General features: G+C 61.1%; 1 protein-coding gene across 2 annotated transcripts in view; it reads left to right on the top strand.

Annotated features, from left to right (window-relative positions):
• Col5a1 (collagen type V alpha 1 chain) overlaps nucleotides 1-13,987 on the top strand; it is a 141,765-nt gene that overhangs the window by 111,312 nt on the left and 16,466 nt on the right. For both annotated transcript variants that reach the window (XM_046465357.2, XM_046465356.2), the window contains exons 40-58: nucleotides 110-199; nucleotides 294-347; nucleotides 891-998; nucleotides 3,219-3,326; nucleotides 4,226-4,279; nucleotides 4,907-4,960; nucleotides 5,045-5,152; nucleotides 5,866-5,919; nucleotides 6,019-6,126; nucleotides 7,214-7,267; nucleotides 7,938-8,045; nucleotides 8,652-8,705; nucleotides 9,128-9,181; nucleotides 9,680-9,733; nucleotides 10,218-10,271; nucleotides 10,859-10,966; nucleotides 11,057-11,110; nucleotides 11,214-11,267; nucleotides 12,189-12,296. In XM_046465357.2, the coding sequence (XP_046321313.1) occupies nucleotides 110-199; nucleotides 294-347; nucleotides 891-998; nucleotides 3,219-3,326; nucleotides 4,226-4,279; nucleotides 4,907-4,960; nucleotides 5,045-5,152; nucleotides 5,866-5,919; nucleotides 6,019-6,126; nucleotides 7,214-7,267; nucleotides 7,938-8,045; nucleotides 8,652-8,705; nucleotides 9,128-9,181; nucleotides 9,680-9,733; nucleotides 10,218-10,271; nucleotides 10,859-10,966; nucleotides 11,057-11,110; nucleotides 11,214-11,267; nucleotides 12,189-12,296 (1,440 nt within the window). The remainder of the gene's footprint in view (nucleotides 1-109; nucleotides 200-293; nucleotides 348-890; nucleotides 999-3,218; nucleotides 3,327-4,225; nucleotides 4,280-4,906; nucleotides 4,961-5,044; nucleotides 5,153-5,865; nucleotides 5,920-6,018; nucleotides 6,127-7,213; nucleotides 7,268-7,937; nucleotides 8,046-8,651; nucleotides 8,706-9,127; nucleotides 9,182-9,679; nucleotides 9,734-10,217; nucleotides 10,272-10,858; nucleotides 10,967-11,056; nucleotides 11,111-11,213; nucleotides 11,268-12,188; nucleotides 12,297-13,987) is intronic.

Here is a 13,987-nt window from a genome sequence, read left to right as displayed (position 1 = left end):
CGCTGATGTGGAGGCCCCGCCGGACTCCAGGAGAGGATCTGGGCATCTGCAGCAGTAGGAGGGCTGCAGTCTGGGCTTCCAGGGTAGCTCACCCTTGCTCTGTCTTCAGGGTGACCCAGGCCCTGCTGGCCTCCCCGGGAAAGATGGCCCTCCAGGACTGCGTGGCTTCCCTGGGGACCGAGGGCTCCCTGGTCCGGTGGTGAGTACGAGGCCAGGTGGGGTTGGAGCAGCACAGTGCCCACCCTGGGGGCTCTCCCTGGGTGCCCTTTGCCCACATTCCCACTGCTTTGCAGGGAGCTCTTGGACTGAAAGGCAGCGAAGGCCCCCCCGGCCCCCCAGGCCCTGCGGTGAGTCACAGCCTCTTGCCCTGTCACCTTTCTCCAGACTTATTGCACAGGTGACAGCTGGGAGGGTGCTGGAGCGGAGGGACTTTGGCAAGGATGTGGACCACGTACCCAGGCTGGTGGCCTGAGTGACAGGGGATCCCTGGGGAGCCAGGAGTAGGCCCCACACCTGTGGTGGCCCTACCTGGGCCAGCAGGGGAGGGATGGGCCTGGTCTCTTGGACTCTGAGGACACCTGCTGCAGCTGGCCACCGGAGGCCAGGTGAGCCCCCAGCAAAGGCAGAGGCCCGTCCCCAGCCTGCCAGTCATGGCTCTTGCCTGCTGCCTCTTGAACAAGATGGTCCCTCCCAGCATTAGTATGCCACCTGTGACAGGTTGTGGTCCTAGAGAGCGTGGCGAGGTGGCCCCTCAGGTGCTCGCCCACGGTCCCTCTGCTCTCAGCCGAGGGCTCTGGTGAGGGCGGGTGGCGTGATGCGAGTGCCTTAGGAACTCTTGGCTGGGTGGTCCAGGAGCCTTTGAATGAAACCCTTTTCCTGGCCCTCCCCAGGGATCTCCAGGGGAGAGAGGTCCAGCGGGTGCTGCTGGGCCCATCGGGATTCCAGGCAGACCGGGGCCTCAGGGTCCTCCCGGGCCAGCTGGAGAGAAAGGGGCTCCTGTAAGTACTGCCTCGGATCAGAGGCCTCTCGTTGGAGTGGCTGGGCTCCCTTCAGGGCCCAGGCTGTCCTTCCCCCGTGGTGTCCCCGGGGTACATCCCTGGAGCTTGCAGGAAGGGGTGCCATCCTACAGAGTGGTGTGTGTGCCCCGGGTGCCACAGGAGGGTTCCCTGCAGCGTGTGTGCAGTCCACTCCTGCATATGAGCATCCCAGCTTGTGCAGACAGAGCGGGCTAGAGGTGGCTGTCCTCTGTGGGGGGTCCCATCCAGCCTGGGCCATGTGTGTGCAGGGCCACAGTGTCTGCTGAGGGGACAGCCCTTCCTGTGGGCCCACCTCCCAGCTGGTCTTTTTTAGGACAAGGATGGATATCTGGAAGCTGCTGCTCCTTTGGTTTACCTGGGAGCACAGGTGGAGGGAAGGTGGCAAAGAAGGGTGGGGCTCCGGGGAAGACGGATGCCTCCTCTGCCCCCACAGTGGGCTGAGCTCTTGGTGAACCGAGTTCTGTAGCCACTGAGAAACCGCAGGAGCAGGGGGAGGGGTCTGGCCACCCAAACCTTGGTCTCTGTGAAGGGGCTCAGTGGCCACACTCCTTCCTAGCTTCCCAGGGGGCAGCTGTGTGGAGGGGGTCAGTTCCACCCATGAGATTCCTGCCACAGCTGTGCAGCCAAGGGGACAGCCTTCTCAGTTTCCCCTCCTGGTTCAGGAGGAACCTGGGCTTGGGGGATCTTCGATGGCTGAGGCCTGTGTGCTGGGGGACAGGAGTAAGCAAGGAGACTCCTGTTGCTCCGCTCTCAGGGCTTAGGGTTAGGAAGAACCGTCCGTTCCGTGCCCTGGGCAGGAAGCCCCCGTGTAACCGCACTGGGGACATCTGCACCCTGGAGAAGGCTCTCATCACGCGATGAGCAATTTTGACGGCATCTGATCGTTTCCAACTGGATTCTATGCCAGACAACAGAAGCCTTTTTGGCCCCCTGTGCATGTGGAGCACACGCAGACCCTGGTGGGGACGGCTTGGCTCATTGTTTTGAGAGAGTAGATATTTAAGCAGAAGCCTTGCAAGAGCTTCACGGAGCAGGGAAAAGCCCACCAGTCCCCGATAGCTCCCCGAGGAGGAAAGGTCACTGGAAGGTGGGAGCACCCCTGACTGCCTGCCCAAGAGGCTGCCCAGGCAGGCGTCCGTGGAGCCGGCCCCCAGCCCCAGCATTTCTGGCTTCTTTGGTGTGGACGTTTTATTGTCAGGGACCAAGTATGAGGGGTAAGGAGCCAAGGGTGAGGCAGGAAGGGGTGGGTGGGCCAGTGAGCAGGCGCCCTGCCAACCACGTGGAGCCGCGTGTGCGTGCTCTCCTTGTGTCCCCTCCCCGGGGCGCATGCCTCTTTCTTCATGTCTCTTGGAAGAAAGGGGGTCCTGGCTGGGGTGGGAAAATGCATGTCACTCAGAGAGATGAGGTGGCTGGGTAAACGGCACAGCAAGAGCTTGGTGAGGATCATGTGAGTCACCAAGGGCCAGGAGAGGAAAGCCATCAGCCACGTGTACAGGGAGGATCAGGGACTGGTGTGTGTGCATGTCAAGTACCTGCATGTAAAAACATGTCTGTGTGCGCACACACGTGTGTGTGTGTGCATGAGCACACGGTGTGCACACACGTAGTAGCTGTGCCTCACATTGTGCATGTCCTGTGAGGCGTGCACAGCTGTGTCCTTGTCATGTGTGTGCATGTGTGTTCTGTGTGTGTGAGTGGCTCATGGGTGTGCATGCATGTTAGTGGTGCGTGTGTGCATATTCATGCTGTGCGACTGCACGTGTGTGTGTGTGCGCGCGTGCGTGCAGGTGGGTGTTTACAAAGAAGCCAAAGAGTGATAAAGCTGTTGGGGGCTGAAGTGCAGGCTGTCCTCCTGCTGGTCCCGAAGCTTGGCTCCTGCTCGAGAGAGCTGGACTGGTCACGCAGGCTCAGGACGTGGTGGGCTGGGTCTGAAAGCTGACTCTGCTGCTCACTGGCCTCAGTTTCCTCTTCTGTAACGGGTCGGCCTCCCTAGGATGTATGTGGGTAAGGAAGTGATTCCGCAGCTGTCCGTGTCCCTGGTGGCCTGTTAGGACTGCCGTGACAGCCGCTCGCCCAGAGCACCCGCGTCTGGCCCACAGGCCTCCCTCTCTGGGGTGAGGAGCTGCTGCAGATGCTGCTGTGAGGAAACCACAAGTGACAGGGATCTTCTGTCCTCTCCAGGGTGAGAAAGGGCCGCAAGGCCCAGCTGGCCGAGACGGTCTCCAGGGTCCTGTGGGGCTTCCTGGTCCTGCTGGCCCTGTGGGTCCCCCTGGAGAAGATGGAGACAAGGTAAGGAGAAGGCAGAGTGAGCCTTGGCCGAGCCTGGCCGGCAGGTGAGGTGGGAGGGGGGTGCCGGCCAGGACGCCGGGTGGAGGCTCAGCTCCAGAGCCACCCGCACTACACTGAGGTCTGGTGGCAGCAGGCGACTTTGAGGAGGACGCCCACAGAGGCCCTGACAAGGCCTGGTGTGCTCAGGGACCTGGAATCCTGTGTAGACCCGCCACAGCCCAGATCCTGCTCTGCCTGCCGGTGCCCAGGGCAGAGGAACACTCCCTGCCCCCTGCTGAGTGGTGTCAAGTTCTGACTCTCCAGAGCTGGAGTGAATGAGGTTTTCCTCAATGTCTGTGTTTAGATGTCTCCCCTTGATTGTCAGGCTCCGCATCACTAGGAGTGCACTGTGTGGCCTGGCGCTCTTACTGAGCTCGTATCTATACCTCATTTAATGACAGCAGTGGGACTTAGCCCTTTGGCTTGGCTTTCATTGGACCACTTCTGGTGATGGCTCCGACTTTGTCACCTCTGCCTGGAAGGTGCCGGGCCTCTCGGGTGGGAGACAGCCCTGCCCTAACAGAAGCATTGGGGAAGATTGGATGCCTTCTTGGGGATCTCAGCAATGGCGTTGCCCCCTGATCTGTTGCCACGCGGGTGGTCCAATTCTAAAACAAAGCAAATGCTTCAGTGTGACGTCCCCATTGCCAAGTCTACTGACATTCTGTGCAGAGTCAGATCCCAAGCCTGCACCTCCCAGCCTGACATCAGAAAGGAAGTTGTACTGATCCACAGAAGTGTTTCCTCTTATGTGAGCCGTGGCCCCCTGGAGAGCTGACTTGCTGTCACCAGACAAAGGGATAGTGGTGAGCAGAGGACGCCCAGTCCCTGGGGCTGATCCTCTTTCCCCTCTGCCCTAGGGAGAGATCGGGGAGCCAGGGCAGAAAGGAAGCAAGGGTGACAAAGGCGAGCAGGTAAGCGCTGTGGCCGAGTGCCGGTGCCCCTCGAAACGGCCATGCGCCAGCGTGCCGGGCGCTGCCCTTGGTGGCCATGGGTGGGAAGGCCGATGGCTCTTTTCCCAGTAAGCTCCTCTGTGTGTGAACCTGTGAGCGTGTCTCGCTGCTGAAGCGTGAGCAGGCCACGTTCACAGGTCTTGAGATAAAGTGGGCTCAGTGCGCTTGCCCCAAGGCATCTGTGCCCTGCAGACCCTGCCCCGCGTGCTGAGGGGCGCAGAGTGCCTGCCCCTCCCACGTGCGGAGGGGCGCAGAGTGCCTGTCCCCCACCACGTGCTGAGGGGCACAGAGTGCCTGACCCCCCCACCCCGTGTGCGAAGGGGCGCAGAGTGCCTGTAGTGTGACACTGGTGGCAGCTTCCTTGCCATTTGTCATAACGTGCTCATGTTGGAACTGAGAATGTGGACAACTTTCCAGAGCCTGTGGCCTGGATGTTGGACATCCCTCTGCTGAGTGGCAGTTTGGGGACTGACCTTGTGTGCATGTGCCCCCTGTACTGGTCCACCTGGGCTTGCGATGAGATTCACTCCTCTCTCGACCTGATCTGCGATCTGCAAATCAACCTGGATCTCTGTTTGTTCCTCACAGGGTCCTCCTGGGCCCACAGGTCCTCAAGGCCCCATTGGACAGCCAGGCCCCTCCGTGAGTATCTGTGGCTAATGACCTCCACAAGCCCTGGCCCTCGAGTGCTGCTCAGCCTCACCATGCTCAATTCTTACCTTGCAGGGAGCAGACGGTGAGCCCGGCCCTCGTGGCCAGCAAGGCCTCTTTGGGCAGAAAGGAGATGAAGGCGCGAGAGGTTTCCCTGGGCCCCCAGGGCCGGTGGGGCTGCAGGTAAGCAGGGTTTTCACAGGGCTGGGGCTCCACAGACGGTTTTATGTCTTGCTGGGCCCACTCCTCCTGACATCTTAAGAAAGGAGAAACTCGGGCTCCGTGGTGGGGATTGGAAGTGCTGTCACTTCCCAGAGCAGGTCCACTGCTCCCAAGCAAGGCATCTGTGTCCACACTCACGGGAAATGCTGAGCAATTGTGAGGAAAGAAAGCGACGTCCACTCCTGCATGTGTCCCCAGCACTGAGGGCCACCCTCCTGAGTGCACCCAAATGTACCTGTTCACATTCACCTGGGTGAGCAGGAGGCTGTGTCTTGTGTTTGCAAAGTCCAGCAGGCACACCCACAGGTCACATGCAGAGTTGGTACCCAGCTCTGCGTCCTAGACCATGGGGCGTGTCAAACGCTGTTAGATATTTTGGCGTTTTATTTATTTGGGAAGCAGTCTTTAGTTACTGTGTGGCATCCCAGCATATGCTGGACACATAATTTATCTGACGTTTCCCTGCTGCCGGCTCATTAGGTTTATGGTTTTATGGGATGCCACCATACGTGCCGCTGTCCATAAATCTTCGCATTCTTCTCTAATTATTTCCTCTGGCTAATTCCGGGCCTTGGTGACTGGGGCTGTGCTCGTGTGTAGACGCCAGGAGGCGCCCCCTGGGGGCGCCTGTGTGCACTAGCAGAGTGGCTCCTAACCACAGCTCCCTCTTCTAGGGTTTGCCGGGACCTCCAGGTGAAAAGGGTGAGACTGGGGATGTGGGCCAGATGGTAAGTGTGACCAGGCACCCAGGCCAGCCGTGCCAGCTGCTGCATGTGTTTGGGGAGGTTTTTTGTTTTTCTGGGCTCAATGGCCACTTCTTCTCCTAGGGCCCTCCTGGTCCCCCCGGCCCCCGAGGACCCTCCGGAGCCCCAGGTGCTGACGGTCCACAAGGCCCTCCAGGAGGGATAGGAAATCCTGGCGCAGTGGGAGAGAAGGTGATGTTCCCTGTTGGGGCAGCAGCTCCAAGACCCTGTGGGGGACCACCGTGTGTGTGCACGTGCGCGTGTGCCTGTGTATGCAGAGGCACGAGGACCTGGTTGGGTCATTCCGTCCAGTGTGCTGTGAAGCTTAGAAGCATATTCGTGAACTGGAACTGGGAACTCGGGCACGTCCGTCTGAGACGGCCTCCTACAGAATCAAACTGCACCGCTGGCAAAGCCCCGCCCCCTCCCCAGGATCTGGCCCTGGTGGGAACTTGCGCCCCCTCCTGGGAGGGCTGTGGCTACTCAGCTGTGCTCCCAGCCCTGGTGTTCTCTCATGCTGGGCCCTTGGCCTTCAGTCTGGTGGATATTAGAGCCTGGGCCCTTGAGACCCACATGTGTGCATGTATTTGCACGCGAGTATGTGTGTGCGTGTGTGTCCATGAGTGTGCGTGTTCATGTGTGCACATAGTGTGTGTGCTGTGCATTGAGGGCCAAGTCCCCTCATGCTCCTGGGCTTGCGCTGTCTTAAGAGCTGTGGATGAGCTCTGGAGGTGAAGGCAGGGCACACTTCAGGTCCCCCCACCCTTCCCAGAGCTTGCTTCCTGGATACAGGCCACTTGGTGGGAGCAAGCGACCATCATTCTCCTGTTCATGATAGGAAGGTTGGGGAGAAATACCCCACAGAGGAGTGGCCTCTGCTTCTGCCTTGAGAGGTGTGGCCCCCCAATTCCCAGCATGTCCCTGTCGATGCTCCATAAAGGTGGCCTGTATTGTCCCCTGCCTTGCCCTGCAGGGTTCCCACCTACAGTGCAGCCCCCATCTTCTCATAATTATTCTCCAAATCCCTTGAGGCCCCTGCCCAGGAAAGCCTTCACTGACCGTATCCCTCGTAGCCTGGACGCCATCTCCCTGTGTCCATCACCTGCCTGTGTCTAACACTGCTGGCCTCCCCTGCAATCGTAGGAGCCACCTGGGGATGGTGGCCTCTGTCCTGGCAGCCCGGGTCCCAGTGCCAGGCAGCAGGCAGGTGGAGCATGGTCTGTACTGGCCACGGGACCACTGCTGCTGTCCTCCTCTTGACGTCTCCTTCTCTCCTCAGGGTGAGCCTGGTGAAGCTGGTGAGCCTGGCCTTCCAGGAGAAGGGGGCCCCCTGGTGAGTGTGTGGGCTCCGGGCAGGGCTGGAAGTGTCCACATGGGAGCTGGTTGGAAGCTCCATCCCTGCCTAGGTCTTCCCACCATGCAATGGGAGTCATGCCCTACTCTGCTGACTGGCCGCTGAGTCACACTTAAAAAGAGGGTCCGCTTGGGGACCTGACCTTGTGTGTTCATGCACGTGTTGGGGGCACACACACCTGTGTTTAGGGGTGTGTGTGTGTGTGTGGACCTCAGCAGTGATGCCCACCATCAGTGGCTGCTGCTTACCTGGCCTTCTCTGGCACCTTGGCCTTGAGTGTGAGGGTGACTTGTCACCCCAGACATTGGGGACCAGACTGAGAATATACAGGCCTTCTGAGGTCAGGTGAATGTCCTCTGAGAGGCCACCCTGAATGTGGACCAGGTTTCCTGGCCTTCCTGCTACCCACTGTGCCTGAGAGTCAGGAACTGAACCTTGGGGTCCCCACTGCCTGCTGTCTGGTCCAGGAGCAGCCCCCCACTAGAGCTGAGCCTCAGAAAGCCAGGGGTTCCTCCGGCCCACCCAGAGGTGCTGGGAAGGGGCTGCGGGATTTGATGAGGCACAGAGCCCCTGGAGGCCAGCGCGTGCCTCATTCTGGGCCAGTGCTCAGTCAGCTCTGAGAACTGGACTCTGGCCATTTTTCTTCCAGGGACCCAAAGGAGAAAGGGGGGAGAAGGGCGAGGCCGGCCCCTCTGGTGCTGCTGGACCCCCAGGGCCCAAAGGACCCCCTGGAGACGACGGCCCCAAAGGCAGCCCTGTGAGTATCCTGTGGTGCCTGGTACCCTCTTGGGGGTCCCTGCCATGCCCCCTGACGCGGGGGCGGGGCATATGCTCAGGCAGGACCACATGACTGCTGTGTGCCGGGGGTGATCATTGAAGGTTTGGAGGGTCCCACACCAGCTACTAGGCACATGGGTGGGGATGAGCCGGAGCAGACCTGCACGAGAAGCCTAGAGGTTCATCCTCGTGGACGGGGCGGCAGCTGAGACACACCCACTAGCCTTGGGCTCTGGGCACAGGCCTTCCTCTCATCTGCCCTGATTTGGCATCAGGAGGGGCTTCTCATAGCCCTGATCTAGAAGTCTGAGGTGTGGGCTTTGGTCTCAGCCTGGAGCTGCCAGGGTGGACGTGTGGGCAATGTGCCTGCCCCGTGTGTCTCCGGATAGCTGGAGGCTGCTGTCCCTGGTTGGCCTTGCTGCTTCCTGGGGTGCTGCTCGAAAGGGCCTCCTGGTGGAAAGGGCCTGAGGTGTAGGGACTGTCCCAGCTCCTGGGTGGTGGCGGTGGGGTCCTGAGGCGGTGACCAGTGGACAGGGTGTGGACTGACTGCTGATGGCCTGGGCCTGCCTCTCTCTCTTCTCTTCAGGGTCCAGTTGGCTTTCCTGGAGATCCTGGCCCTCCTGGAGAGCCTGGCCCTGCGGTAGGTGCTCAAGGAAGTCCAGTCTCTTAGACCCTCCAGTCCCTGTCCCCATGGTCCCTCTGTCCCCACAGCCCTTGTCCCCCCATGGCCCCTGTCTCCACAGCCCTGTCCCCACAGCCTCTCTGCCCCCATGGCCCCTATCCCTATAGCCCCTGTGCCTCTGTGGCCCCTGTCACCACAGCCCCTGTCCCCGCAGCCTCTCTGCCCCACAGCCCTGTCCCTGTAGCCTGTCCCCTCCTGCCAGCTGGCTCTGATGTTCTTTGAGGCTAGCTCCCTCCCTGAGGTGATTGCCCCCTGCTTTGGGGCACACCTATGCCGGCACTGGATTTATCAGGTTTAGGGAGACTCGGGGGGCACTAGAGCCAGAGGAACTTGGGGCACCTCCTTCCGGGTGACAGTGGGGAACCTGCCTTTCCCCTCAGGGTCAAGATGGTCCACCTGGTGACAAAGGGGACGATGGCGAACCTGGACAGACGGTGAGTCTGCAGTGCTGCTTGACCCCTGGTGAAGGGTCCTATGCTTGGGGGACTCTGCCACTTGCTTGGCTCCTTCCTGGAAGTCCAAACCCAGGTCCCAGGTGCTGACTCTTGACTGTGGCAGGGACTCCGAGAGCCGCCACAGCATCTAAGGAAAGGCTGGACCCTGTTCCAGAATCAAGAGATGCCCACACAGTCCTACGGGGGCTACTCGCAGCTCCCGGGGTCCACCCCCAGGAGCCTGGGGAAGTCCCCCTCAGTGCAGCACACGGTGCGGGGCGCCAGCCGCGGGGGCTGTGCTCGGAGGCCAGAGCTGGGTGCGGAGGCTGCAGGGCTCCTCCAGGGCTGGCTGTGCTGGCTCGGAGGAGGGAGGCAGCTGGGCTGGTGATGAAGACTCACCAGAGGAACCTGAGTGTCTCCTCAGCTGTGGACCAACCCTGACTTGGGCGCCCTCTCCCGCCACCCCGACTCCTAACCCTCTGCTCTTTGTCTACCCAGGGATCCCCGGGCCCCACTGGTGAACCTGGTCCATCCGGCCCTCCAGGAAAGAGGGTGAGTCCCTGAGGAGGAAGCTGGGAGAGCCGGGGGGGGCGTTCCCTCAGCTTCCTGCTGGTCCTGGGCTCACGCTGCTCTTGGATGATGGCCATTTCTGTTAGGCCAGGCCAACCATTCACAGTCAGTAGACCCAACCATCTGGGAGGAAATCACCCACAAACCTGGAAAATGCCTGTCCCCTGGACAGACCTTCCGGAAAGTCAGCACAGTGGAGGGGCGGCTTTGCACACTGAACCCGCTGGTGGCTTGGGGACTGTGAGACTGAGCCTCCTGCGCAGCACCAGGGCGGTGCCCCCAGGTCTACCCGGAGCTCTTTGCCTGGGACTGGAGTCACTGGGACCCAGTATAAGAACCTGTGTCCATGCTGACCAGCGGCCCAGGAGTGGCCTCAGGCCCCTTTCTCCAGCCCAGCCTCGACTCACTTGGGCTCCCACCCCCTCTGGGGCCCAGCTCACCACCCGTGTTCTCTCACTTATTCCAGGGCCCCCCGGGCCCCGCGGGCCCCGAAGGTAGACAGGGAGAGAAAGGAGCCAAGGTAAGGAGCCCCGCACCAGAGGGCACAACTGGGACGCAGAGGTGGTGGACTGGGCTGTGGAGAGGCCAGGTGGAGCCGTGGGTGGTGGCCTGGGCGTTGGGGTCTGTCTGCCCACTGGTCTAAGGGAAGAGGAATGAGGCAGGGGTGCAGGAGTTGAGAGACCCCTGAGCTGAGGCTTGTGGGCGGCCCTTGACCTCGGATGAAGAGGGCATCCTCTGAGCCCAGCATGGGGCCTGGTACCCAGGCAGTGGGTCTGTTCTATGAGTGAGTTCATGGCCAAGATCTGGGTGGGCACCACTGGCCTTCCCTTGGGGAGACTTCTTGTCATCAAGTGGGACAGCAGTGGTGCTGGTCCCCCTGGGAGGTAACTGGCAAGACCCACTGTAGTGATCGGCATGAGCAGCGGAGATGGAATCACTTGGCTTAGGAAATTAGTGGGGTGGGCATGGGCCAGGCAGCCACCGGGAGGAAGGTGGGAAGCCTTGGGGGCAGCCCCGGATATCTGGGGGCCACCCAGGGTTTCTGAGCAGGTGTCCTGGGCCAGGTGCCTGGAGCAGCTGAGCACCCAAGTCCCACTTCCTCTGCAGGGAGAAGCTGGCTTGGAAGGCCCTCCTGGGAAGACTGGCCCCATTGGCCCCCAGGGGGCCCCTGGGAAGCCTGGGCCAGACGGCCTGCGTGGGATCCCTGGCCCTGTGGTGAGTGGACTGGGCAGGCCAGGAAGGGGGAGGAGGGTTGCCAAGAGCAGGACCAGCGGTGCCGGCTCACACCGGGGGTCTCCATTTCAGGGCGAACAAGGTCTCCCAGGATCCCCAGGCCCTGACGGGCCACCTGGCCCCATGGTGAGTGACATCCCTGCAGTGTGTATGGTGGGGGTGGGTGTAGGGGATTTGCCACCAGAAGACCCTGGGATGAGGACTCTAATCTCTCTGCCTCCTCCTGCAGGGTCCTCCAGGACTTCCTGGCCTCAAGGGAGACTCTGGACCCAAAGGTGAAAAGGTGAGCAGGGACTTCAGCAGTGGTCCTGGCTCAAGCAAGCCTCAGTCTACACCCTGCGGCCTACTGTGGCCCAGAGTGCCTGGCGGAGAGAGCAGGAAGGATACACACAGCCTTCAAGGCTTGTCTTGCCTTCAGGGGCCCCAGGAGACGTGGATAGCTCCTCAGAGACCCTTGCCTTGCAGAATGACCAGAACCTTCTGGCTGGGCACAGAGGTCCTGGCTGGAGGGCATCCAGGACCGAGGCAGTAGGCGCTCGCTCAGGACACATCCACACCCGTGCTGCGGGGTGGCACTGGGCTGGGCAGCATTACTCTTGGTGGCGACCTCTTCCTCCACTTACGTTCATTTACAAACATCAAGCTCACCGCCAGCGGTGGTGCCTGGAGAAGGCAGCGGGCTCCCTCCTCTCCCCGCATCTGCCACCAGCTCACCGCTCCCCCCACGCCCTGCATAGTGGAAGCTGCAGGGACCCTTCCAGGGCTCTCCTGGGGCTCGCGGGGAGCAAACCCACGTACAGAGCAGGAACTGTCCCATTGTCCTTTCAAGATGTGACGAGGGATTATAGCATCCAGTTCTCTGTAGCTCCGCTTCTGGTACAAGTTCAGTTTTAGGTCTTTATAGGGAAAAGCGTGTGTTTCCTCTGCATGATTGGAAGGCGTGTGAAGAGCCACACGGTATTGCTCAGAGAAGCCCTTTGTCACCGGTTCCCGTGCCTGGGTCTGCATGTCTCTTGGGGTGGTTCTCGTCAGACCTGGCACCCAATGTGTCTTTTGAAATTATTTCCACTCCTGCAGTCATTGATGGTGACACGGTGACTCGTGCCCCTGGGCATGGCTGTGCCACCGCATTCCTAGGCCTGCTAGGGTGACTTTGGGTAGTGCCACCGCACACAAACGCTCTTTCATGCCTATTTCCTGACAGGGTCACCCAGGCCTGATCGGACTCATTGGCCCTCCGGGTGAACAGGGTGAAAAGGGAGACCGAGGCCTCCCTGGCCCCCAGGGCTCATCTGGGCCTAAAGGAGAACAGGTGCGTGAGGTGGAGCTCCCTGTAGCCCCTGCTGTCCCCAGAGCTGAGGGCCATCATCGTCTCCAGGGCTCAGTCACCCGCCTTTCACACGGGGACAGTGAGGTTTGGTTTCACCCGGGTCCACGGGAGCTGGGCACACGGCCCCCAGCCCTGCCCTGGCTGCAGACAGGTGCCCCTCACTGCTCTGGTGGCCTTGCTGCAGGAGGGACTCAGAAGTCTGCCCTTCCCACCTCCCACTGATGGGCAAGAGCACGTGACCAGCTCGTCCCTAGGAGGCCTTTGCGACTGCAGCCTGTGTCCCTGCGTGGAGGGGAGTGAGTCATGTGTGTTCGTGCCACCTTGCCCAGGTGACCACTCCAGCTCTCTGGACACACTGCAGCTCATTGGAGTTTGTAGCCGCCGCAAAGACCCTCGCCAGGGGCTTCATCCCCTGCCATTGTGAGCCCCTGGGACGTGGCCACAGGAGGGCAGGAGGAGAAGGACCCAGGCCTGGGAAGGTGACGTGCACCTCAGAGGCAGAGGAGGGGACTCGGTGCCCCTGGGCATGGCTGTGCCACCACATTTCCAGGCCTGCTAGGGGTGGACTTTGGGTACTGCCACCGCACACAAATGCTACCCTAGCTCTTCTCCCAAGGAAGGCAGCGTGTCCTGGTTCCAGTGTGGGACTCTCCACTTCCCCAGCTGTGTGACAGGCTGCACACCCGGGGACCTTGCTCACTTCCACCCCACCTTGTCCAGAGGATGGCAGGACATGGGGGCCAGCAGGGAGTGGCGAGAGCCCTTGAGGCTGGGGATGAAGCCGCACCCGTCCTGGGGCCTGTGACAGATGTGGACAGCTCCTCAGAGACCCCTGCCTTGTGCCCAGCGTTGTTCTGTCATGGCCTTGGCCGTCTTCTGACCACTCAGTGTCCCCTGGACATGACCACAGCCATGGAGGAGAGTTGCTCTGTGCATGGTGGCACGTGGCCACGAGAATTAGACACTCAGGGTCCCCATTCCAAAAGGATGGCTGTCCTGTGCCCACCTGTCCCCCCCCCCCCCCAGGTGCTCTTGGTGGCTCTTGCTGACAGAGGATGTCTGCACTGTGGTGCAGGCTCCAAGTCATGGACTCCTAAGAGTTGCCCCCATCAGGGGTCCAGGAGAGGCATGTGCCCTCCTGGGGGAGGCTGGCTGTGACCTTCACCACCCTGGCTGCAGCTCGAATGCCAGCAGGATGTCTTTGGGACACAGATCTCCAAGTGGAGACAGTGGGATTGGGTGGAAAATGAGTGGGGGGGGGGGGCGCCCGGTCTGCGGCACCAGGTGGTCAATGCAGAGAAGTCATTCTGCACCAGCGGGGCCTGAGCTTCGTGGGAAGGAATGGTCAGAGGTCACACAGGCTGGACAGGGTGGGACACATGGGGCCCAAAGCACTCCCAGCCCTCCCTGCCCTGCCTCTCTACCTTGTTGTGGCAGGAGGACTTGGGGGACAGGACCATGGACAGGAGCAACAAGAGAGACCAAGTGTGTGATGGAGTGTTGGACTGGTCATTCTGCACTCCAGTGGGACAGGGCTGGAGCAGTGTAGCGTGGACAGGGCTGTGGGGCTGGGCACGGCCAACCCAGGCCCAGCGAGAAGAGACGTCTGCTCTTGTGGTGCAGCAGCCCCCACATCAGAGGGCAGCTGCCTGCACTGCAGAGGGGCAGCCAGG

This window comes from Marmota monax, unplaced genomic scaffold (assembly GCF_021218885.2).
Source record: "Marmota monax isolate L192 unplaced genomic scaffold, Marmota_monax_Labrador192_F-V1.1 WCK01_AAM20220418_F8-fsc00167, whole genome shotgun sequence".
NCBI lineage: Eukaryota > Metazoa > Chordata > Mammalia > Rodentia > Sciuridae > Marmota > Marmota monax.
This window is presented reverse-complemented; position numbering and strand designations above follow the sequence as displayed.